General features: G+C 33.6%; 1 protein-coding gene and 1 long non-coding RNA gene across 2 annotated transcripts; both read left to right on the forward strand.

Annotated features, from left to right (window-relative positions):
* Window positions 1–5566: 5566 nt before the first annotated feature.
* On the forward strand, window positions 5567–8421 carry LOC132634264 (uncharacterized). The gene is made up of 2 exons (XR_009580095.1): window positions 5567–7218; window positions 7708–8421. It is a non-coding gene; the product is annotated as an uncharacterized LOC132634264 (long non-coding RNA).
* Window positions 8422–21156: 12735 nt separating this feature from the next.
* LOC132634265 (protein SOB FIVE-LIKE 3-like) lies at window positions 21157–22445 on the forward strand. Its single transcript, XM_060350540.1, has one exon. It carries the CDS (start codon window positions 21780–21782, stop codon window positions 22206–22208), a length of 429 nt encoding a protein of 142 aa, XP_060206523.1. The 5' UTR covers window positions 21157–21779; the 3' UTR covers window positions 22209–22445.
* The last annotated feature ends 2799 nt before the right edge of the window (window positions 22446–25244 follow it).

A 25244-nucleotide genomic window follows, 5' to 3' on the forward strand; every position in this document is an offset into this window, starting at 1 on the left:
ATAAGTTATAAGCGGTGTATAATGGGCGCTCATTTATTTACAGTTTTCTTTTATTTTTTTTATGTAATTTTACCTATTTTAAAATATTTATTGTAATTATATTATTTTAAGAAATACTAAAAATTAAATACCCATGGGGCTTACGCCCCGTGCCTCGAGGCTTACGCCTCGTCGAGCCGTATGTAAAACGCCCCGTCTTACGCCCCCGCCTTTTAAAACAATAATTCATCTTCTTTGTTATATTATTCCACGTGTCTCAATGTGTAATACTCCTAGGGTAGAAACTATATGATCACCTAGTTTAGCTTTCTGAAATGGTTTCGCAGGGAAATAGGATTAGTTACCTTACCTATATTTTTGGTACGTTTCACTTACTAGAGGATGTAGCTGAAATTAGTTATACGGCTTTATTTAATTTGGAGTTGAATAACAGCAGAACTTAGAAATTATAGTAATTATATATGTTGCATGTAATTATGTTTTCCACATACATAAACCAACACAAACATACAACTATATAAATTTAAGGTATAGCCACCTTTGGATTTTTCATTTTCCTTACATGCTAATTAAAGACCATATATAGGTAGCAGGACTACGTAAATATTATTCACATTACTGTTATTATTTTAGGACGTGAAAGTTACATTAATATGACAATACTCATTGTCACTTGTAAGTTCAAACTTCTTACTCATGTTTCTCGGTGACCACAGAGGTTTGACATATGAAAATTCTTTAGTTTCAAGAGCTAGCCCACCGGCTTAATATCCCCTAAGCCCCCTCACATGTCCATTCTAAAATAAAGGGAAGCTAGTAAAATAATAGGCTTTGGATCCGTGGTAGATCCAAAATTCAGATATTAGTTTCACCTCGAATCACTTGATTCTATTGAACCCGCAAATTCATTGTAAGGTTCGTCAGTGTTATGTTAGATTGCCCTACATTAGTTGAGGGAATGATTAGTCTCTTTATATGATGTTGGGCGATCCACAAACTACCTTTTAGGATTGAGTTAGGATCAATATCCAGTTTTTGTCATCCTTATTTTTTGGTATATCTAATGCTCATCTTATGCTATCTATCCACGCTCCAATCAACCAAATCTGGACGGGGGAAGGGAGTTAAGATTGTTTCACATTGTTTCACCTCATTATTCAACTTTTGACATTAAATTGGACCTTTCTTCCATTGCATTAAATTAGACCTCATGTCTATTTTCTTAACATGCTAGAGGGTGGTGGGCTATTGCTAGTATAAGTATCAACAGCTTCTAATTTTATTAGGTACACCAGAAACAGGAAAATAATCTCAATCACAAAAATAATATTCCTCCTCCAGATTTGGATATTGCTAAATGTTTCCCCCAGTGTTGCTCATAAATTTCCAGCATTTAACAAGCTCCAACTTCCATTACGAACCATAGGCCCTGAATCTGTTGCTTTCGATAGAAAAGGTGGCGGACCTTACATAGGTGTTGCAGATGGCAGAGTAGTCAAATATCAAGGTCCAAAAGTTGGCTTCACTGATTTTGCTATTACATCACCAAATAGGTATTTTTTTCACATTGAAATAAACTCCCCTTTCACCTACTTCCAAACTCTAAGCTTGATTTTCTTTTGTTTTTCCTATACCAAGACTCTGCAGAACTAAGGAAAGATGTGATGGCAAAAATGGGAGTCCCGAGCCAAAATGACATGTTTTTGGAGCTAATACCACAAAATAGGATGCTTTTTTTTTTTTTATACCAAAATGGGTATTTCGTTGGATAACCAACGAAATACCTGCAAGTAGCACTGTTCCGGTCCGGTATTTGTTGCATTTCGCTACACTTGTAGCGAAATGTAACAAATAATTTTTTTTTTGCATTTCGTTGGTTTTTGAACGAAATATGATTTTTTTTTTGTATTTCGTTTTTTAAAAAATGAATTATGATTTTTTTTTTTTGTATTTCGTTTATTAAAAAACGAAATATGATTTTTTTTTGTATTTCGTTTATTAAAAAACGAAATATGATTTTTTTTATTTCGTTTATTAAAAAACGAAATATGATTTTTTTTTGTATTTCATTTATTAAAAAACGAAATATGATTTTTTTTTGTATTTCGTTTATTAAAAAACGACATATGATTTTTTTTTTTTGTATTTCGTTTATTAAAAAACGAAATATGATTTTTTTTTATTTCGTTTATATAAAAACGAAATAGGAAAATATAATTTTTTTTTATACCAAAATGGGTATTTCGTTGGATAACCAACGAAATACCTGCAAGTAGCACTGTTCCGATCCGGTATTTGTTGCATTTCGCTACATTTGTAGCGAAATGTAGCAAATTATTTTTTATTTTTTTGCATTTCGTTGGTTTTTGAACGAAATATGATTTTTTTTTTGTATTTCGTTTTTTAAAAAACGAAATATGATTTTTTTTTGTATTTCGTTTATTAAAAAACGAAATATAATTTATTTTTTGTATTTCGTTTATTAAAAAACAAAAATATGATTTTTTTTTGGTATTTCGTTTATTAAAAAACGAAATATGATTTTTTTTTATATTTCGTTTTTTAAAAAACGAAATATGATTTTTTTTTATTTCGTTTATATAAAAACGAAATAGGAAAATATATATATATTTTTTTTTGCATTTCATTGGTATATGAACGAAATAGGATAATTTTTTTTTGTTTTTGCATTTCGTTTATATTCCAACGAAATAGGAAATTATAATTTTGTATTTCATTTATATACCAATGAAATAGGATAATTTTTTTTTTGTATTTCATTTATATAAAAATGAAATAGGAAAATAATTTTTTTTCGTTTATATACCAACGAAATGTTTTGTTCCATTTCGCAGGTATATAATGAAAAACCCTTTTTTTTTTACCGTTTTTCTGCTCTCCATATCGCTATGGTTTTAATTTTATTTTTTTGTTCATTTCTGTTGGTTCAATCAGTTTCAGACGAGCATTGAATAGTTGTCAAAATAATATCTTTACATTTTGTGACTTAATTTGCGAATTTTTTTACTTTTCTCCGTTTAAAGACGAAGGATATACCATAGGTAAAGACATGACAATATTTATAAACGGAGAAAAGTAAAAAAATTTGCAAATTAAGTCACGAAATGTAAAAGATATTATTTTGACAACTATTCAATGCTCGTCTGAAACTGATTGAACCAACAGAAATGAACAAAAAAATAAAATTAAAACCATAGCGATATGGAGAGCAGAAAAACGGTAAAAAGAGAAAGGGTTTTTCGTTATATACCTGCGAAATGGAACAAAACATTTCGTTGGTATATAAACGAAAAAAAAAATTATTCTCCTATTTCGTTTTTATATAAATGAAATACAAAAAAAAAAAAAAAAACCTATTTCATTGGTATATAAATGAAATACAAAATTATAATTTCCTATTTCGTTGGAATATAAACAAAATGCAAAAAAAAAAAAAAATTATCCTATTTCGTTCATATACCAACGAAATGTAAAAAAAAAAAATTATATTTTCCTATTTCGTTTTTATATAAACGAAATAAAAAAAATCATATTTCGTTTTTTAATAAACGAAATACAAAAAAAATCATATTTCGTTTTTTAATAAACGAAATACAAAAAAAAATCATATTTCTTTTTTTAATAAACGAAATAAAAAAAAATCATATTTCGTTTTTTAATAAACGAAATACAAGAAAAAAAATTCATATTTCGTTCAAAAACCAACGAAATGCAAAAAAAAATAAAAAATTATTTGTTACATTTCGCTACAAGTGTAGCGAAATGCAACAAATACCGGACCGGAACAGTGCTACTTGCGGGTATTTCGTTGGATAACAGTGCTACTTGCGGGTATTTCGTTGGTTATCCAACGAAATACCCATTTTGGTATAAAAAAAGAAGGCATCCTATTTTGGGGTATTTGCTCCAAAAACATGTCATTTTGGCTCCGGACTCCAACAATTTCAGCTTCATTCTTCTCTACATACCTTCATGTCTAATTAAAATTGACTTGACTTACTAAAATACTAGCACTACATATTTTCAGTTGTTGAAAGTTTAGGCGTGATTATTATTTTCAACGTGGGTTCCTTGTGTATTGGATATTTCCATGTTGGTGCTTCTATTAAAGGACGGTTCTTCTATTAAATAAGAGAACCTCGTTCTAGTGATGTCAAAGTAGCCTAAGTTTATATAAGATGCTCAATTGCCTTAAGTTTGACGTATTAGATGGGTGCCCAAAATGAGTTTGACTCAAGATTAAATGGTCAAATTTTGAGTTAAATAGGTTATAAAAATAGATCAATTTAAAATTCTAAGCTAAACAGGTTAAACAGAAATCAATTTAACAAGTTGATTTGCGATCAAATATTTGAAGGTAGCTCAACATACTTAATATATTTAATTCTCTAAATAAGAAATAGAACTAGAGAAAAAAAAATAGAGAAAAAAATAATGCTCTTTATAGCAAAAAGTTGCTTTAGGAGTAATTTTGAGCTGTTTAAATTGAATTATGACTCATAAATTCAAATGGATTTAACGCAATCCACATTAAACCGAACAATTTTAAGATGGCTGAAGTGATGGATCATGCTTAATCCATTTGACATGTCCAATCTTAATTCAACCAATATTCCATGCCCCTATTCAATTTTAATCTTAATATGACCCTGGTTTCATATTCTTACATGATTTCACCTTTGAGATGAAGCAATAAACCCCTCCCCCCTCTTTTTTATTTTTATTTTTATTTTTGTGTAATCAATACATATGTTACAAGTTACAACTACTTTTGTGGTGACAAATCTCAAAATGAAAAGAACATATATATGGAGAATTAAGGGCAAAGCAATTATATATATATATATAAGCTAACTAAAGGACGTTGAGATACACACAGTGGCATAGCTAGGATTTTCATTAAGGGTGTTCAAAATTCGAAGAGATAAATAAATAACACAATTCAATGAATAGGTGTACCCTAACAATTATACAAACCGAAACTAACATAAATTGACAAAGGGAATTCTTCAAATGAAAGTATAATTCGAATTTATTATCCAAATCGTTTGAGGAGGTTTTATAACAGAAAAAGGACATTACGAAATTACCTAAAAATTCATTTAATTGTAGGAAAATTTAGTTTGAAGACAAATTCTTTAGTATTTAAGAAATTTATTTTTCTACTGAAATTTCAAATTGGATTGCAAAATTTCTAATTAGAAAAATAATTAGAACACACAAAATTGTAACCTAAATTTTATAAAAATGTCAAACGGAGCTAGGTCACTGTGCAATTGTCACCAGAAATATTCACGAAGAATGAAAAAAGGTGTCTCTGCTCTGCACCTGATTTCGTAAGGCCAAACATCGATATATATATAACACAAAAAGAATAAATTAATTTTCCTCTTTAGATAACAATAAATTATTTTTCTTATCTAAATTTTAATGTTTTTGCAACAGTAATACAAAGAACCCTTAACGAGAACAATATCATATGAGAGAATCAATTTTATTAAGGAAAAATGAAAAATATAAAGGAGAAGAAGAAATTTTAAAGGATAAAATTATTAATAAATTAAAATAAGATTTGAAATAGAATTTGTTCGGTTGAAATTGGTCCGAATTGGTTATGAAAAAAGGGTAAACAACTAAGAGACGTGGAGAATCGAACCCGCAGTATTCTCGGTTGTGTCAAGGGTGTTTAAGGTCCTATTTAGCTATTAAAAACATTATTTGACCTATAGACACAATATCATTTTTTAGTGAAGGATGTTCGACTGATCACCCTTCCATCACTGTAGTTCCGCCACTGAATACACATCAAAACTCGTCTTTATTGAAAAATTGAAGGGAGATCCTTGTCCTTAGAATAAAGAACTCACCCATGTAACAATTAACAAGTACATGTGTCTGAATGCACAATCATGTCGCTTTTCACTTAAAGTTGAGCTTCACGTCCACACTTGTGTATATTGAAAAATTGACGAGAACCTAGAAGAAAATTCTCACACGCAAAACAATTAATAAGTACACTTTTGAACGCTCAAGTCACGTAACAATACACTTGTCCGAATACTCAAGGCATGTGGTCTCACTAACCAACCTCAATTAATTGATCATTTCAATTTTCAATCTTGCACTTAGCTTTTCTTACTTCTTTAGCTTAACTGCAAATCTCTGAGCATCTAACCAGCTAGCATGAGTATACTTACCTTCAAGATTTAGTTTTCTTAGTTCCTTCTACTAATTGACAAATTTGAACACCAAATTTAAACTAATTAAGTTACCTAAATGACTTAGAGTTAAGATACACGTCAAAAATCGTCTATATCTAATGGAAGGAAAACAATTTTCATCAAAAAAATAAACTCACACACATAGCAATTAACAAGTACACTTGTCTGAATGCTCAAAGCACGTGGCCCAAGTGACCTTAACCAGTCCATTTCCATTTTGCCCTTGGATTTTCTTACTTCTTCAACTTAATTGCAAATCTCTGAGCATCTAATCTTAGCTCGAGCAGACTTGGCTTCAAGATTTAGTTTGCTAGTTCTCTCTACCAAATAGCTAATATGGAAACCAAATCTAAACAAATTAAATGACTTAAAATTGAGATACACGTAAAATCATCTTTATTGACGAATCGAATAAACACTATTTTGTTAAAGGTAAGAAAGAGTTCATACGAGTAACAATTAACAAGTACACTTGTCCGCATGCTCAAGGCATTGTGGCTTCACTAGGTAACCCCAACTAATTAATTTTCATTTTGCTTTAGCCTTTTTAAAAATCTCTGAATGCCAAACCTGAGCTAACTGAGCTTCAACATTTAGTTTGTAGTTCTTTCTAACTTACTTACTAACCAATTTGTATACCAACTCTAAACTAATCAGGCTAACTAAATGATGTAATGCTGAGATACACATCAAAATTCGTTTATAATTATCAAAGAAAAGTCCGTCCGTTCACAGTAAGAAAGAACTCACACGCGTAGCAGTTAATAAGACACTTGTTTGAATGCTCGAGGCGCGTGGACTCACTAAGTGTCCCAACTAATTCATTTAAGTTTGGCCTTTGTCATTCTTACTTCTTAAACTTGGCTACAAATCTCCAAGCATCAAACCTAGGCTTGAGTAGACTTAGCTTCAAGATTGAGCAGAAGGTTGCCACCATCATTATGTTGTAGCTTCTCCAAACGTTGACGGCCTAAAGGTATTCAGCATTCTAGCACAAATATTAATACTCTTTTCTATTTCAAACAGAAATTTATGTGGTTTTATCAATTTCTTTTGAACATCTTTTAAACTAGTAAGTATATATCAATAATTTTCACAACGTCATTACCAAAATGAGAAACTTCTTGCCCTACAAGACAGCGAAAATAGGATTTTATTTTTGGAAACCTTTATTTTCACAAGCGGTACATACATCAACAATTGAAATCTTGATCTGAGCAAACTCAACACAGATTTTTCCCGTCAAAATTCTTTTTTTTTTCCGGCCAGGTTTAATTTTTAGTTACCTAGACTTTAAACAGCTAGATGGTTTATATGTAACCAAAAAAGGAAAAAAACTTTTATGTGATAAATCTTTACTTGGATGGCCAAACACAGCATTTAAATCGTGAAGTTGTTCAACCACAATTTATATTCGGTAATTTATTTTGTTCATTGTTTCTTTTTGGCATTTATTTCAAAGCAGGACGTCAAAGAGAAGCACAAACAAGCAAGAGATTCACCAACGGCGCAAAAAGGAAATAGTTCCTGTGTTTTGGTTTCCCACGTGATTTGACACTCTCCCTAATAATTCTACAATACCATCTTTCCGGAAAAAAAAATCACTTCAACGTCACAAGATTCTATAAATCCTCTATTTTGCAAATAAGACATTGTTTGCCATTTTAAATCAGCTACTTAAAAGCTCCACATTCCTTGCCTCTTACCATTAACGGCAATCCAACAAACAATTTAACATGCCTATGGATTATGATGTTCATGAACATGGTAGTAGCTCAAGTACCACGGGCCACATCGTCGATGGTTGCGTTGCGATTTTCTTCGTGTGTATGGTTCTCTTTTGGCTGTTCAAATGCTGCTGCGCAAGTCTACAAACGGAAAAGACTGAACAGCCATCAACTGCACCACCTGATGATCGACAGGATCATAGTATGCTTGCCATCATGCCCGGGGACCAACATCCAACCTACATAGCAATGGCGTCTATGTCTCCACCTCCGCATACTCTATGAAGCTTGATTAACTTTTAGATCTTATTTTATTGTACTGTTCCCAAGCGGGATAAAGGAGGAGGATTGTACTAAGCGGCCTAAGACGGTCTTTGGTTGGCTTTTCAAAAATAGCTTGTAAGTTGTAAAAGCTAAAACCCATAAGTTTAAAATTCTCAACTTTTTGCTTTTATCTTATTTTTGTGCTTTTTTTTTTTTTGCTTAAAAGTAAGTGTTTAAAAATACTTTTTATCTTTCTCAAACATCACATTTTAGCTTAAAAGCTATTTTGGCCAAAAAACACTTAAAAAATAATTAAGCCTTCCAAACACTCTCTAAGTGGCCCTAATTAATTCACTTTCGTTTTGTCATTAGCTATTCTTATTTCTTTAACTTGATTGTAAATCTCTAAGATAAAACCTAGTGCGAGCGCACTTGGCTTCAAGATTTAGTTTGTTAGTTCTCTCTATCAAACTAGCTAATTTGGAAACCAAATCTAAACTAATTAAGCTAACTAATGACTTGAAGTTGAGATACACGTCAAAACTTGTCATTATTGAAAAATTGAAGGGAGACCCTTTTCATTAGAAGAGAGAACCCACAAGTGTAACAATCAATAAGTACACTTGTCCGCAGAGGCAGATCTAGGATTTGAAGGTAGCGGGTGCCACAGTTTTCTTCAATATACATCTTGTTAGGAACATATATTTGAGTGGGGTCCATCTCTTTTTAGTTTATTCGGGTCAACTTAGTAGGTTTTTTTTTTTTTTTTTTTTTTAAATTTGCAAATACAAGCACGTGCTTACAAATGTCAGCATGTGCTTACAAATGTCACAAATTTGAGATTAAGAGAAATACTTAATTTAAGGGATTTTGAAGTTTCTATTTGTGTGTTCTTGCTAGAGATCACAAATAAAAGAATAGAAAAGAGGAAAATCAATATAAATAATAAAAAGATAAATAGAAAATTGGGATGGCCGAAAAGGGAATTATTGGTACAAAGGAAGTAAAAAGCACAAAGGAAAACGGGAGTCGGAAAATGTTCGAGAGAGATTCAAACTTGTGTCTATCAGCCGTGACACCTTTATTTAATTTATGACTGGAGTGGACAGGATCAAATATTTAACCTAATTTAAGCAAATTGCAATATAAGTATATAAAAAATTTATTAATTGAGGGGGTGCCATGCCACCCCCCTCGTGATGGATGGATCCGCCCCTGCTTGTCCGCATGCTCAACACATGTGACCTCACTAGGTGCGACCCCGACTAAATCAGTGGTGGAGCCAGGATTTCTGCCGAGGGAATTCAAAATATAAAAAAGTAAACATATGAAGAAGCCTAAGGGGGTTCAACATCTATTATATATCCATAAAAAATAATTTTAACCTTGTAAAACCAGCGTTTTTTTTCCGCCGAGGGGGTTCGGATGAACACCCTCAGCTCTATGCGACTCCGCCACTGGACTAAATCATTCATTTTTGCCTTAGCCTTAATGCAAATCTCTGAACATCAAACCTGACATGAGCCGTCTAAGCTTCATTCTTCAATATTTAGTTTGTAGCTAATTATGCTAACTAAATGACTTAACATTGAGATACACATAAAAATTCGTCTTTAATTATCAAATGAAAGCCCGTCCATTAGAAGTAAGGAAAAACTCACGCACATAGAAATTAACAAGTACACTTGTCTGAATGATCAAGGCACGTGGCTTCACTAACTGGCTGTAATTAATTCATTTTCATCTTGCCTTAGCGCTTTTTACTTCAATTTAACTGCAAATCTTTGAGCATCTAACCTAGAATGAGTATAGTTATCTTGGAAATTTAGTTTGTTAGTCCCTTCTACTAATTAACTAATTTGAACACCAAATCTAAACTAATGATGTTATCAAACTGACTTTGAGTGGAAATACACATCAAAACTCGTTTTTAAACAAAATGGAAGAAAACTCTTTTCATTAATAAGTACCTTGTCTGAATGCTTCAAGGCATGTGGCCTAAGTGAGCCTAACTAGTTCATTTTCTGAGGTATTCTTACTTCAATTTATAAATTGTAAATCTCCGAGAATCTAACCTAGCATGAGTAAACTTGGCATCAAGATTTAGTTTGTTAGTTCTCTCTACCAAACTAGCTAAACTGGAAACCAAATCTAAACTAACTAAATGACTTAAATTTGAGATATATTTTTATTGACGAATTGAATAAACACCATTTACGTTAAAAGTAAGAAAGAACGCACATGTGTAGCAATTAACAAGTACACTTGTCCGCATTCTCATAGGGGTTGTGACTTCATTAGCTAACCCCAACTAATTCACTTTCATTTTGCCTTAACACATTTGTAGTTCATTATAACTTACTTACTAACCAATTTGGACACCAACTCTAAACTAAATAGGCTAACCAAATGACGTAATGCTGAGGTACACATCAAAACTCGTTTATAATTGTCAAAGAAAAGTCCGTATGTTCAAAGTAAGAAAGAACTCACGCGCGCAACGGTTAATAAGTGCACTATTTGCGCGCACGATGCATGTGGATTTGCTAAGTGTCTCAACTAATTCATTTACATTTTGGCCTTTGCCTTCTTATTTCTTCAACTTGATTGCAAATCTCTTAGAATATTAAGTATATATAATAAAAAGGGAACAACAGGGCTCGTGAGTGATATTCTTCGTTGTGTTCTAATATGGTATCAGAGCTTTTAACGGACTCATCATTTATCATGAACATCAACAGTGCTACTTTTCCGACCCAATCAACCATGCATACCACTTTATCTCAATTAAGCTAAATTCTTCCAACTACCTCTTCTGGCAAACACGATTTTTGCCCATTATTTAAATTGTGTTTACTTATTTCATCGCACGAGCAAATTTAACTTGAAATTTTAGTTTATTAATTCTTAACTCCTACCAAATTAACTAATTTGGACATCAAATCTAAACTAATTAAACTTAACTAAATGACTTAAAGTTGAGATATACGTCAAAACTTGTCTTTAGTGTTAATTTAAAGAAAACTCATTAATTTCGGCAAAGATAGCAAAGAACGTACTCACATGTGTAGCAATTAACAAGTACCAAATTTCTGCATTCGACCTCATAGGTGAACCCAGATAATTCATTTTCATTCCTTTTTAGCCTTTCTGCAAATCTCAAACTTCAAACCTGGCGTGAGTAGACCAAACTTCAAGATTTAAACTTCTAAAATACTAACTAATTAATTAGACAACAGATCTAAACTCATTGAGCCAACTAAATGACTGAAATACACATCAAAACTCGTTTTTAATTGTCGAAAAGATGTCCTTCCATTAAAAATAATAAAGAACTCACACGAGTTAGCGGTTAATAGTACACTTGTCCGCATGCACGAGGCACGTGGAACCGCTAAGTTTCCCAACTAATTCATTTACACTTTGGCTTTTGCCTTTCTTACTTCTTCAACTTGACCGAAAATCTCCAAACATCAAACCTAGGCCAGAGCAGACATAGCTTCAAGATTGAGCTGAAGGTTGCCGCCATCATTATGTTGTACCTTCTCAAAACATTGAAGGCCTAAAGGTATTCAGTATTCTAGTTCAAAGATTGTTACTCTTTCTATTTCAAACAGAAATTTATGTGTTTTATCAATTTCTTTTGAACGTTTTTTGAACTTGTAATTGTATATCAATAATTTTTATAACATACATTACCAAGATGAGAAACTTCTAGCCCTGCAACACACTGAAACAGGGATATCATTTTTGGAAACCTCTATTCTCAGTACATACATCAACAATTGATTTTTTGATTTGAACAAACTCAACACAGATTTTTCTGGTCAAAATGTGTATTTTTCACCCGGATTTAACTTGTAGTTACCTAGGCTTTAGTTAAACGACTTTTATGTGACAACAAAATGATTTTTGTGTTATAAGTCTTTACTTGGATGACCATTAGTATTTAGCAAAATATTCCCAAACATAGCATGTAAAACCATGAAGTTTTCCAAGCACAATTTTAGCTAATTGTAAAGAATTCCTGTCCTGGTTTTCACGTGGTTATTTCCTCCATTGATATATATAAATTCTCTGCTCATTTCATCTTTTTGGTCTGAATTGACATATAATAGTAAAGGGAAAAGACTTCTCTTCTAGGATATATAGAAAATATTTATATACAAAATATATAAATATAGAACCCATCGTAAAAGAAATTATTCTTTGGAAGTTTTCAATAAGAAAGAAGGGGATGAATGTGGTTTTTGCTGTTTTAAGGAAAGGAAAATTTTATTTTACATTTTTATTGTTAATAATTTATTTCGTTCATTACGATGTTTGTTTTTTGGTATTTCTAAAACAGGAATATCAAAGAGTAGCACAAATAATCACCGTCAGAATTCACCAAGAGGCGCAAAAATGGAAGAGTTACTATTTTTGTTCACCACATGATTTGACTCTGCCAAATAATTCCATCCTTTTGAAGAGTCCCATTTTTTCTTCTTTTCCCCAAAAAATCACTTCAACGTCCACAAGATAAAATTACTATAACATCCGTTATTTTGCAAATTACACATTCTTTGGCAGTTCAAATCAGCTACTTACAAACCTACTACATTTAACAGCAATTCAACAAAAATAATTTTAACATACCTATGGACTATACTGGAGAAAGTACTGCGCCTAGCTCTCATCACTCTCCATCAAGTTCCACAATGGCCCACATCTCGGATGTTTGCCTTGCGATTATCTTCGGGTTGTTGATTCTCTATTGCCTGTTCAAATGCTGCTGCACTGATGATGAAACTTCACCAGATTTACCAAGTCGGCGCACGGTAAAGACTGAAGAGCCATCAACTGCACCACCTAACAATCAACATGAACATAGTATGCTTGTCATTAATCCTGGGGACCAAAATCCGACCTGCATAGCAATGCCAGTTTCTTCACCTCTGCATACTCCTGAAGTTTGATTAATTTTTAGATCTTATTTTTAGTGGTCCCAAGCGGAATAAAGGAGAAGGGTACCAGTAAGTTGACAACTAGCGTAAATCTAGTCAAATTATAAAGAGTCTTGACTATACAGAATGTGAAGCGACATGTGTAGTGACTAGTGAGGATTCATCTATCCGACCCTAACTAGCTTGGGGTTGATGCATTGTTATTATTGTTTGTACTCAAGAAGGCTAAGTATGTCTTTTCTAATCTTATGCTAGTTTTTTTTTCTTGTGCATAACAATTTTCACTAAAATCACTTGTCATCAATCATTTGTCCTCGATTCTTATTGCTGTTTACTTCTAATCTAATCATTACTGGCTTAACACTACTGGTACATTAATTATGTTAAATTAACACGTTAGTTGCAGATTCTGTTCTCCGTCTAATTCCTTTACTTTTTCAGAGCAAAGTCTATTCAAATTCTCTTTATAAATGAGATTTTAAATTGCAGGGATTCTATTCTTCACAAGTCACATCGTAAGCATATTGTGAATTGGAATTTAATTACACACTCTAATGGATAAGTTCAACAAAAGTATTAAGGAGAACAGGGTAAGTACAGTATTTGATAAGACAAATGTATTTGTAGACATTAGAGGAACTAGAAAGTAATTCTCAGGGTTAAATAATGGTAAAGAGAATATTTAAAATTCTCATAGAACTATATATTAAAGGATTGAGAATATTAGGCACCATATTCATGTTAATGACAAGAGGCCTAACCAAAGTCATACAAGATTCATCCTTTGTTTCCACATAATGGAATCATTTTTTCCTTTTTAGTTGATGCATCTTTTTCCCTATTGCTATTTCAGAGAATCGGAACATAATCCATTAACTTCGGGTGTACTTAGGGGTGGCGTTCGGCCGTCGGTTTGGATATGAAAAATTTCAATTTTAATTTTCAATTTTCGGATTGAAAAAATTACAATCTAAATCCAATCCAAATAAGCTCGGATCGAATTGGATTTTTTAAGTTCTGTCTCAGGTTAATCGGTTTGGATATTTCGGATTTTCAGTTTTGACTTTTGAGCCTTTAAGGTAAAATTATTAGGAATGAAATTCATGTGCCTTAGTTACCAAGTTACAAGTCTTAGCATAATGTGAAATCCAATATGTGGATTTAGCAAAGAGTTATTACCACTAAACCAAAAGATATCAAGTCCAATAGCTATGCTATATTTAATTTGGTGGAAAATTTTATATTGGACTTAATATTATAATGGGTGGGCCGTAGGATACTAATCTATTGTGCCTTTGGACTAATTAGTATTGGGCACATATAATATGGGTAGAGCTAAATATAAGGTATAAAAATTTTGGATTTTCAGATGTACCAAATCTGATATCCAATTTGAAATTAAAAAATAAATAAAAATAACATCCGAAGTCCAATTCATAATCCAAACCAAATATCCAAAAAATTCGGATTTCTGTTTTGGTTTTGAGTTGGCCCAAACTATGCCCACCCTTAGGTGTATTTGGTACGAAAGTTTTTTTTTTTTTTTGAAAAATAAGTGATTTTTCTTACTTAATTTCTAGTGTTTGGTAAGTATAAGCAAGAAGGATATTGCTCAAAGAGCATTTATATATAATCCAGGAAAGCACTATGGGATGGGATGGGATGAGGTGGGTAGTTCAAAACAAACCATAAGGATTGTTTCCATGGGCGGAGCCACACCTATTGAAGGGTGGTCATATGAACACCCTCCATCGGAAAAAATTATCGAATGTCTATATTAAATATAGAACTTTATGGATATATACTAGTAATGAACAACTTTGACATAGAAAACAAGGATAGCCCAGCAGCTAAGGGTGTGCAAATTCTTGCTGAGGACGCGAGTTCGAATCCTGGCTGTGTGTTTTCTTCATGTGCTATTTTTTTCCCTCACACATCCCCTGTCCTAAAATATGAACACCCTTGATGAAATTCCTGGCTCCGCCCCTGATTGTTTCTAGCCATGAGTTCCCCTGTCGAGAAAGCATATTGGCGAAGATAAAAGCGTTGGACACTTGAAAACCCCAGAAAATCCCAGAATTCTCCCTAAACCCTCTATTGTTAGCATGATGGATAATGAATAAAGGGATTACCGAGAGCGTAATAATTTGAGCGAAGCATAATGGGAGTTGGAGGTAGCGGGGGTGTTGGTTGGAGGCGTGTGGGAGGTGGGGTTGGGGGGAGGGGTGGTGAGGAGACAACGAGCTTGAAAGACCACTTATAAAACTTGTTTACTCTACTCTCACTATGGAGTTATGTTCATGATTTTATAAGTAAGTTTTTTTCCTTTGAGAAAATGTTCTCCAAAATATTTTGACAAATCAAACATGGAAAATTTGAAAAACATTCTCCTCCCTACCAAACACACCATTTACCATTAAAGTTGAGAATAACTAACTAGCTTGAAGGTTGACAACTAACCATTTGAGCAGTAGATGCAACTTAATTCCCCAAAACATATCTTCCCTTTCAATATTTCCAAAAAAAGGTATTTTCAACTTGATTTAAAAGTAAATTTAAATGTCCGATGGGCCAAGTTAAATCTTGTCTGAGATTGGGAGAATATATCAGGAAGAATCATATCATCCAAAAATATGCAATATCCACAATTAGTTAATCATCCAGTGTCTATAAAGAGCCAGTCATTTAGCTGGTTTCATTTAAAGCACATGCAAACATACTAAAAAAAGGCAACTAAGATACAGAGTGGGAAACAAGAATGAAGGCATCAACAGGCACTTCAGCTAAATTTTGGCAATGGAACTCACCAATTCCATACATCTATTGTGCCCTTGCAGTTATTTTCGCTTCCATTGCTTTTGCATTAATTTTTCTCATTTTCTGTCACCAAAACGCCACTTCAACAGAGCCCTTAGTTGAGACCGATGAGGAAATTAAAAAAAGACATCAAGTAAATTTCCTAGATCCTGAGCCTAAAATTGTGGTAGTTTTTGCTGGCAATGGTAAACCTTTGTATATAGCAAAGCCTCTTACTTATTCCCCAAGTGCCGCAAACCAAGTCTAGTCTAGCAGTTGCTCCTCTTGTTTTTTCCTTTTGGTTTGACATATCCGAGATTCACTGGCCAAACTACTTCATATTTGCACTGGATAGTCTCAGTAAGGGGTAAACTGTAAGGTACTTCCTACCAAAAAATTCTCTATCATCAAGACTCAAACTCTGTCCGAACCATCACGCACTAGTGGCAGGAGCAGGATTTTCATCAAGGGCTATATACTTAAGAAAAGAAAAAAATTTGACCTTCCGTCGCTGATCACACCCTCAATGGTTTGTTTTTTCTTTTTCTCCTTGTAACATGTTTCCTTTGTGGGAATTAGCCAATTAGGTGTAACAGTTACGAATGTTTTATAATTGAAATGCCAAGATTTTAGTGTACTTTACAACTATGCATATGGTTCAATGAATGCATTAAGAGTTCAAGAAACTAGCAGGAAGGTGTTATTGAAACACTTTTCAGCACTTTTCAGGGTTGTCGAGCCCAAAACCAGGACAGTAATAAAGTACAATTAGGATAACAACATGAAAAAGAGTAAATTAAGGCATTTATATATTAAGGAAATTCACAACCTTTCTAACGTGAACAACAAAGATTTGTCATATCTAAGTTTGACTTGAATTCATATACAAAGCATTATCTTATTGGTTCAAAATTATACTCTGGCACTCTGCACTACATTTAAATGCAAAGGCAAAAAGAAGGGAGGGAGGGGACTAATAAGTGTTTAATTAGGTTGGATCTTTCCAGCCTTGGGATATTTGTCCTATTGTCAAAAAGAATTTGGAAAAGAACATCACATGGAGCCCAAGACAAGTGCAATACAAGATATGATCTCCCAAAAGGACAAACAGCAGGAATAATAGATGGGCCTTGCCTGTCTAGCATTTCCTTATAATAAGCCATGCCTTAGGATTACAGAGTGAGGAACAACTAAAAAGGCATTTAGAGGCAAGGCATGTCCCATATGATATATCCTCAACTAGGGGTTAATTAATACTCTTCGTTGCTCCTTTCCTTAGGAAAAAATGACCCCTTTAGCTTTAATAAGCCTATAGAAACTAATATGAATGCTTACTAGAATTTCGTAACTAATACTATCCTAAATTCTAGATCTAACCACATTCCAAATCACCATTTGACAATGACAGTACTAACAAGCAAAGAACATCATTATCACCGTTATAATTTATGTGATATAGATTGACTCGGCATAGAGTTTAGGTAAAAATATACGAGACTTTTGTAACTTGTGGTCTCAAATATATTATAACATTTGTGTAGCTATAAAAACTTTTACATTAAAGATAAAGTGGAAGTTTATAGCTAAATGATTTCAAATATAAAAATGTATCATTCTTTGCGAAGCAAACTAATAAGGAAATAGTGTCACATAAACTGGACTGAAAGAAGTAGTATATAGTACTCGTATAACAAAATGGAAAGTAAAGGATTTTAGCCTCTAAAATTCTGGATTAGTTCGATTAGTTCAAATATTGGATGTCTAAACAAAACAAAACACAAAAGTGAAAGTTTGTGGGAGGGATAACAAATGGATATATAGTATACTTGCATATACTGGCCAGAAAAAAACGGGGGGAAATGCAATAGTAAAAGATAAATAAAAGCTACGGAAAAGGCTCAAATATACCATTGAATTATCGGAAATGGCTCATTTATCCCACTCGTCAATAGTTTGGCTCATTTATGGTATCGAACTATCGAAAATGGCTCATTTATGCCACTCATTCAATAGTTTAGCTCATTTATGCCATCGTCGTTAGCAAAATGACTCATCCATGTCATTTTTTATTAACGCCGATTTTATAATCACAGATATGACACGTGGCCTCTAACTAGATTATGGTTGTGGGTGGGTTGGGTGTAACACCCCGCATCTTGGAACTGAGTTTAAGCTCATATCATTAGAGTTCTAGTGGAAACGCTGAAGGTTTGAACATTTCGCGAAAATGGTTGATAGGCCTATTTCGGGCAGCGATAACTCCTTGATCGGTTTGGAAATTGGGAAAGTACCCTCAATGAGGTTGTAGTATGTAGAAATACCTTTCTAACGATATAAAGATCAAGCCAACCAGAGATCGGAGCAAGGAGATATGATTGTCTCAATATGGCTAATAGTAAGACACTTGAAATCCTATAGAATCGGCTAAGTTTTCGATACGTCTGCCTTCCAGTCAACGTTCGTGAAAATACGTTGGGAATTTGGGAAAACTTCCTTGATGAAAGTTGTATCCCTTTGAAATATCTTTCCAACGGTATATTATGGGTCTTGAACAGAGCTTCGTACAAAGAGTTATGCCTATTTTACCGAACGCTGTTCAGAACCGATACCCGTCGCTTTTGCAGGAGCGTGCAGGCGCGTGCGATGTCCCCGCGCCGCACGCCAATCGCACAAAAACCCCTACTCTGACTAATGATCTGAGTATGGTCGTTCGCGGCATGTGCGTCGCGCGACCATCGCATGACAGGGTCAGTTTCGGGTCAAAAGTCGGGTTTACACGTTTTAAGCTATATTTAGGACTTGGGGTTTATTTCCCCAGCCCCTCATTCACGAAAATTCTCTCTCAACTCATAGAGAACAAGTCCCAAACCTCAATATCTTCCAAGGTAAGTTTTTATCATGATTCTAGGTTGAATTTAAATCCCTAATCCCTTTCTAACTTGAGTAAACTCTTCTAATCCATAAAGTTAGGATTGGAATATTATTGTTGGATGTGGAAACCCTAGAACCCGAATTCAAGAGGATTGGACTTCAAAAAGGTAATGTTTCTACTCTCTAATCATTTATAGTTGTGAATTGATGAATTCTTGGGAGAATAGTAAATGGGTTTGATAAAGAGAATTATATGAACTATACTAGAATTTTGGATTGTTGACTTGGGATTGTTGTATTCATGTGGGTGATGAAGAATGATGTTAATTACATCTAATTGAGATTGTAGAATCAGATAGAAGTAATAGAATGGGGATTGGGTGAAGAAAACACCATTAATGAAGGTTGTGGAGCTTCATGCCCACCAAGTGTTTGATAAAATGCTTAGATGAACAAAGCATGGATATTGTTGCTAATATAGAGTCCCTATGACCTGTGTTGCTATAGATTAGAGTTGAAGGGATTGAAGGACATTGTGATACGCTCAAAAGCAGGAAGTGAAGATATGTAGAACTTCCATCCACATGTGGGAATCTCTACGTTCTTCCCCATGATCCGTTTCGTAAAATCTATGAAGTTCAAATCCTAGGGCATTAAACCCAACATATTGGTAGCCCGTAATTATGTATGTATGTACATGAATTTTGTATCTATGTTCGTTATTGTAATCCTAATCTTCCATTACGGATATTAGGAATCCTAGCTTAATCCATGAATCATGAATTCTTCCTCATGTGTTCTCATTATGTTCATATGAAACTGTATGATTTTATTTTGCAAATTACAAGCATATTTTCAAATCAATTACATATATATGATTATGAACTATTGTTATTACTCATGAATAAAAAATATGTTTACAAGTTATTTCATGAAACCATGTTTACAAGTTATTTCGTGAAATAATTATTACAAGACAAGTACGAGTTAATTCACGAAAATCATGGGCTTCTTAGCCAACTATATTATGTTAATGTTTTTGGGGGTTGCACAAATTACCGAGAAGGCTCAGATAGCCTGAAACTACGTAGCCACCGTAGGACAAGGATCGCTCCGTCCGGATAAGACGATACCGTAATTTTACACTGAATGGATCCATCAGGTACGTTACCACCTTATACCCTGGCAAGGTATAGGGGCTCAACTGGTCCGGCGAGGTACCAGACTCCACGTACCCACGTGGTGATATCATATGTCGGTTTATGAAATGCTCTCCCTACTTCATGTTTTTACTTATGTTATATATATACATATGCACTCATGCTCATGTTCATGTCCAGGTTTTCAGTTTCAGTTCTTATCATGTTATTCCATGTCCCATGTTGTTTCTTTCGGTTGCTTTACATACCAGTACATTCAATGTGCTGACGTCCCCTTTTATTGCCCGGGGGCCTGCATTTCACGATGCAGGTACTGATATACAGGACGACACATCTGCTCAGTAGGACAGCATTCGTATCAGCTTATTGGTGAGCCCCATCTCATTCGGGGTTTAGTCAACTTTTGTTTTATGATTAGTTATGCATCAAAGATATGCTGGGGGCCTTGTCCCAGTAAGTATGTTTTCCAGTCAGACTCATGATAGAGGTTTCATAGACTAGACAAGTCAGTTATGTCATGTCAGACATTTGGAGTCGTATAGCCATTTTGGCTCACTCATGTTTAAACAAGTATTTTATTAAGTATTATGACTTACCATGTTTTATAAAGGATCATCATGCATTCACGTTATATTCCGCTTATGTTATGTATCATGATGATTCAACAAGCCATGTGGTTCGCTCGGTCACATGCAGTCAGGCACCGAGTGTCGTGTTACGTCCAGGTCATGGTTCGGGGCGTGACATTGGGTGCATGGGTCGGATGTTTTATTAATTTGGGACTAAAACTGTACTGGTTTAACTAAACGACGTAGACCTCTAATTGGAGGCCACGTGTGTCATAGCTGGTATTATAAAACCGGTGTTAATGAAAAACGGAATGGATGAGTCATTTTGGTAACGGTGATGGCATAAATGAGCCAAACTATTGATGAGTGGCATAAATGAGCCATTTTTGATAGTTCGATGGCATGAATGAGCCAAACTATTGATTCATTTCCGATAGTTCGATGGCGTATTTGAGCCTTTTCCGTAAAAGCTATGCATGTCTTCTTCTAAAGTCAAAGAACTTCACTGGTTGAGAAGACTACTACTACAAGACAACTCCAGTTGGCTTCCCTTCATTTTATTTTTCGCAGAAGAAAAGCTGCATAATTTATTTACTCCCAACCTCTTTGTTTTTATTTGACATGACATAGAAATAAGTAGTGAAACTGAGAGAGGTCCTTTTTCTAGCCTCATTAAGAAGAGAAAAAAAAAATACTTTTGGAGTAGCATATAGGCTGTGCAACTTCTCTCCCCCTGCATTTTGCATTCAAAGCACAGCTTCTTATTAATGAGTCATGTTCACAATTCAGAGAAGTAAAGCCTAAGTGAGAGTAAGCCCAAATTTCTGTCCTTTGGTATTTATTCGAAGGGTCGTTTTTTGTGCCTTTTGTAAATCATCTTTGACAGCTTCTACCTGTCCCTCTGTCCATGTAAATAATGGCGATGTACATATCCAGATGGTGAAATTTAATCCAAAGATTTTCAATAAATATCGGGGTTTTCAGAAGTACTATAAGATTGGGGTTGCTTTCAGAAGTACTATAAGATTGGGCATGTTTGTTCTTTGTGCGTGAGAGCTGTATTAATTGGTCAGAGCAAAACTATTACAGGTGTTATGATTCAGCTTTCTTTTGCTATTAACATGTACCAATAACTCTTCACTTTTCTGTCATTTACTTCTTTATAAGGCACTTTGTTTTATCAAATAGTACTCTATTTGTGGTTATGGAGCCTAAGTCCCAAATTTATAATGACGGGGAAGAATGTCACAGCAGTGAATCTGGATGGACAATGTACATTGGCTCTCCTGAAGACGATGAGATGAATTACGAAGGAGATTTTGATGGATATGATGACGACATAGTAGGAGATCGCAAGAATATTAATGAAGATGATGATGATACTGATGACTCTATGGCTTCTGATGCATCTTCTGGCCCAAGTCACATTATTAGAAATGCAAATAAGAGTCCAATTCCAAAGGAAAAAGGTAATGGAAAAGGTGGCTCCAAGAACAACAAAGCCAGCATGAAGAATGGTGGTATTAAGAATCAAGAAAAGGGAGAGTACTCAGTTTTTTCTGCAAAAGGAGCTAAAGTTCCTTCCAATGGTGAAAAGGTAAAGAAAAGTATTTGGAAGGGCAAAGGAAAATAAACTTACTGGTCCTTATTATATATCCTCTCTTTATATTATTGTTTGTACTTAATTTGTATCTCTTGTGTTAGTACTTAGTGCATGTTAAACTTTGACTAAGGATGTTTTGCAATTAGAAATGAATCGATTTTTTTGTTTCCTTTTGTTGTAACTGGATACAACGCAAGAGGGTCAATTGTCAAGATATGCTTTGATCAGTTGGCAGATAGGAAATGCATTAATATTATTATTCCTTCATTCATGGCTCTCTTTTAATATGTCATGTTTAGATAGTCAAACGCTCATCAATGCCAAGAAAATGAATCATCAACTATCAAGAAAGGCAATGTTAGTTTCTTGTGCAGTTCTACTTACTGTTAATGTCCTTGAACCACTATAGTGCCCGTTTGGTTGATGTTTTGCAAAGAATTAATCTATGTATAAATCCTGCATAGGTTTTTCATTGTTTGGTTAGCATTTTACATTTATTCCTAAATAATACTTACATTATAAGTTAGGAGGAAGTTGACGTATTATTATACGGATGAAATGTTGAATAAGTATACGGTATAAGCTATACATGGATAAAATTGACAAAAATGTCCTCAAAGTCACCCAAGATAAAATTGAAACTTCTTGCAACAGAAAAAATGCACGAAAGGTCAACGCAGCTTCTTTCTTTGAAATGTAAACAAAAAGATGACAATTCCTAAGTTGTGAGATAAAAAACGAAACCTCACACAACTAGTTATCACTTGTGTGAGGCACAAAATATTTTTTTTCCATTAACAACATACTCCGTCTATCCCATATTACTTGTTCACTTTCTTTTTTAAAAGTCAAACTATATAAACTTTGACCAGCATTTTGGGATATATTTTTTCACCATATTAATATGAGAAGAATTACAACTTGTAGTACTTTTCGTGTAGTTTTTAAATATCTGAATTATAATTTTAAAATATTGAATTAATCTAGTCCAATTTAGTTCTGAAAATAAGTCAACTTTGACTCTCGAAAAGCCAAACCGGACAACTAATATGGAACAGAGGGAGTATTATGATCAGCGGGATGATAAATATTGTAAATGGCCTTCTTTCCTAATTTGTTTGCCACGTTTTGCTCATCGATGGTTATAATTCAATAAAATTTTGAACTGGACTGGACTAAATTGTTTCCTTCTTTTAAATTAAAATTCAAAATATTAAAATATAGCTGAATGTAAAGGAACTTTTTTCTCATCGTAATGCTAGTGGAAATTCAACACCTCCGAAAGTAAAATGACGATCATTTTGGAATACATTGAGTAAGCACAAGTTCACTAAGGCAGTGTAAATCAAAACGTGATATTCTGAACTTCTTTTTTTGCTGAGTTTTTATTGGTACTATACATGGGAGATCCGTATATCTGCACGTATCATAGAAAAGACTATTGTGTCACATTAATAAGGCCTCGGTTCGATTGGAGAACTGCTAAACGAAACCTCGTCACTGGCGTGCAAAATAAAGAGGAGCTAGCAAGTCACTGAAATATACCCACATGGCCACATGCGTTTGCTCTTATTAGTTGTCAGCAAAAGCAATACTGTGTAAGACTCCCTCCATTTCATTTTGTTTGACACAGTTTAATTGGGCATGCCATTTAAAAAAAAAAAGAAAAAAAATAAACTTTTGAATTTTGTGATCTTAAATATGTCATAAGATTTGTTTGATTATAAAAGCTTCTCTTTAAGAAAAATATTATAATGCGTCACTCTTTTTTGAATAAATTAATAAGAAAATAAAATCAAACAAATTGGAACGGAGAAAGTGGTATGGTATACTAAGCATATCTAAACATGAATAGATATAGATGAGTGGTTAGTATAGCTCATGGTGTATTATGCCGGGCTTTGTTGAATCGATTCATTAGTTTCCGCTCGGAATATATACACATACATGTACAAAAAAACACTGGAGAGTGTGACCCCCTCGTGCAGGATTACACATGGGATTTAACAGGGGTACGAACATCCTGCATGCATCTGATTTGAAATGTAAGAAATTAAATGCAAAGTGTTTTTCATGAATTGAACGTTGCAAAACGATTCCAGAACGGACGCCCAACCTGTCAACAGACTGGATAACGTGTATGACCAGAGGAAGGAACAATTTACGTAACTTCTTTGTTTGTGAACATGATTTTTCTCTCTGCTGGCTTTGGCTCTACGTACTTTCGGTTTGGTTTATACATTGTATGTAGCTGTAGTTCCTGCTTTTATTAATTTTATCATCATTTAGATGCTCTTTATTACGTATAAAAAGCCCAAAGGAACCGTACCTACTCTTTCATGCATACGTGTCACGATGATTATATATAAATCCATTAAGCTACCAAAAGTGATGTACAATTCCCTTCACATTTTATAAGAAATGCTTAGTTTAAATCACCTAGAATATAATTTATTATTAGTAAGTAAAACTTAATATATACCAGCTAACCCAATCTTTGATTAGTAAAGGTAACTCTTTATTGTAAGCCTAACTGCCTAACATGATGATAATTTGTAGAGTAGAGTAAGAACATACTATAATTAGTTAATTACATTTTATACTATCAATGTATTGCATCAAGTCATGAATAAACCGAAAATTTTCCTAGCTTCTATCCCCATATCATAGGTATAGGGTTGATAAAACAATTAGTCCATAAAAATATAATTCACCCAACACGCCTAATTAGTTTTAACGGGTTAATGCATGTGATGCGTCTATTTATTAATTTAGCTCGTTTTATTTGATACTCTTTCATCCCAATTTATGTGACATCGTTTGACTTGACACAAAATTTAAGGAAAAAAGAAAGACTTTTGAAATATTTGGTCCAAAATAAATCTTGAACATGGCTATAAATCATTTCATTAAGGGTAAAAAATGAATTTTAAATGCCAGTTGTTTCTAATTAAGGAAATGCGATTCTTTTTGGGATAGACTAAAAAGGAAAAAATGTCACATAAATTGAGACAAAGAGAGTATGTTATGTATAAATAAAGCCACAATAAAGAAAAATTATTTTAT

The sequence above is a fragment of the Lycium barbarum genome, chromosome 3 (assembly GCF_019175385.1).
Source record: "Lycium barbarum isolate Lr01 chromosome 3, ASM1917538v2, whole genome shotgun sequence".
NCBI lineage: Eukaryota > Viridiplantae > Streptophyta > Magnoliopsida > Solanales > Solanaceae > Lycium > Lycium barbarum.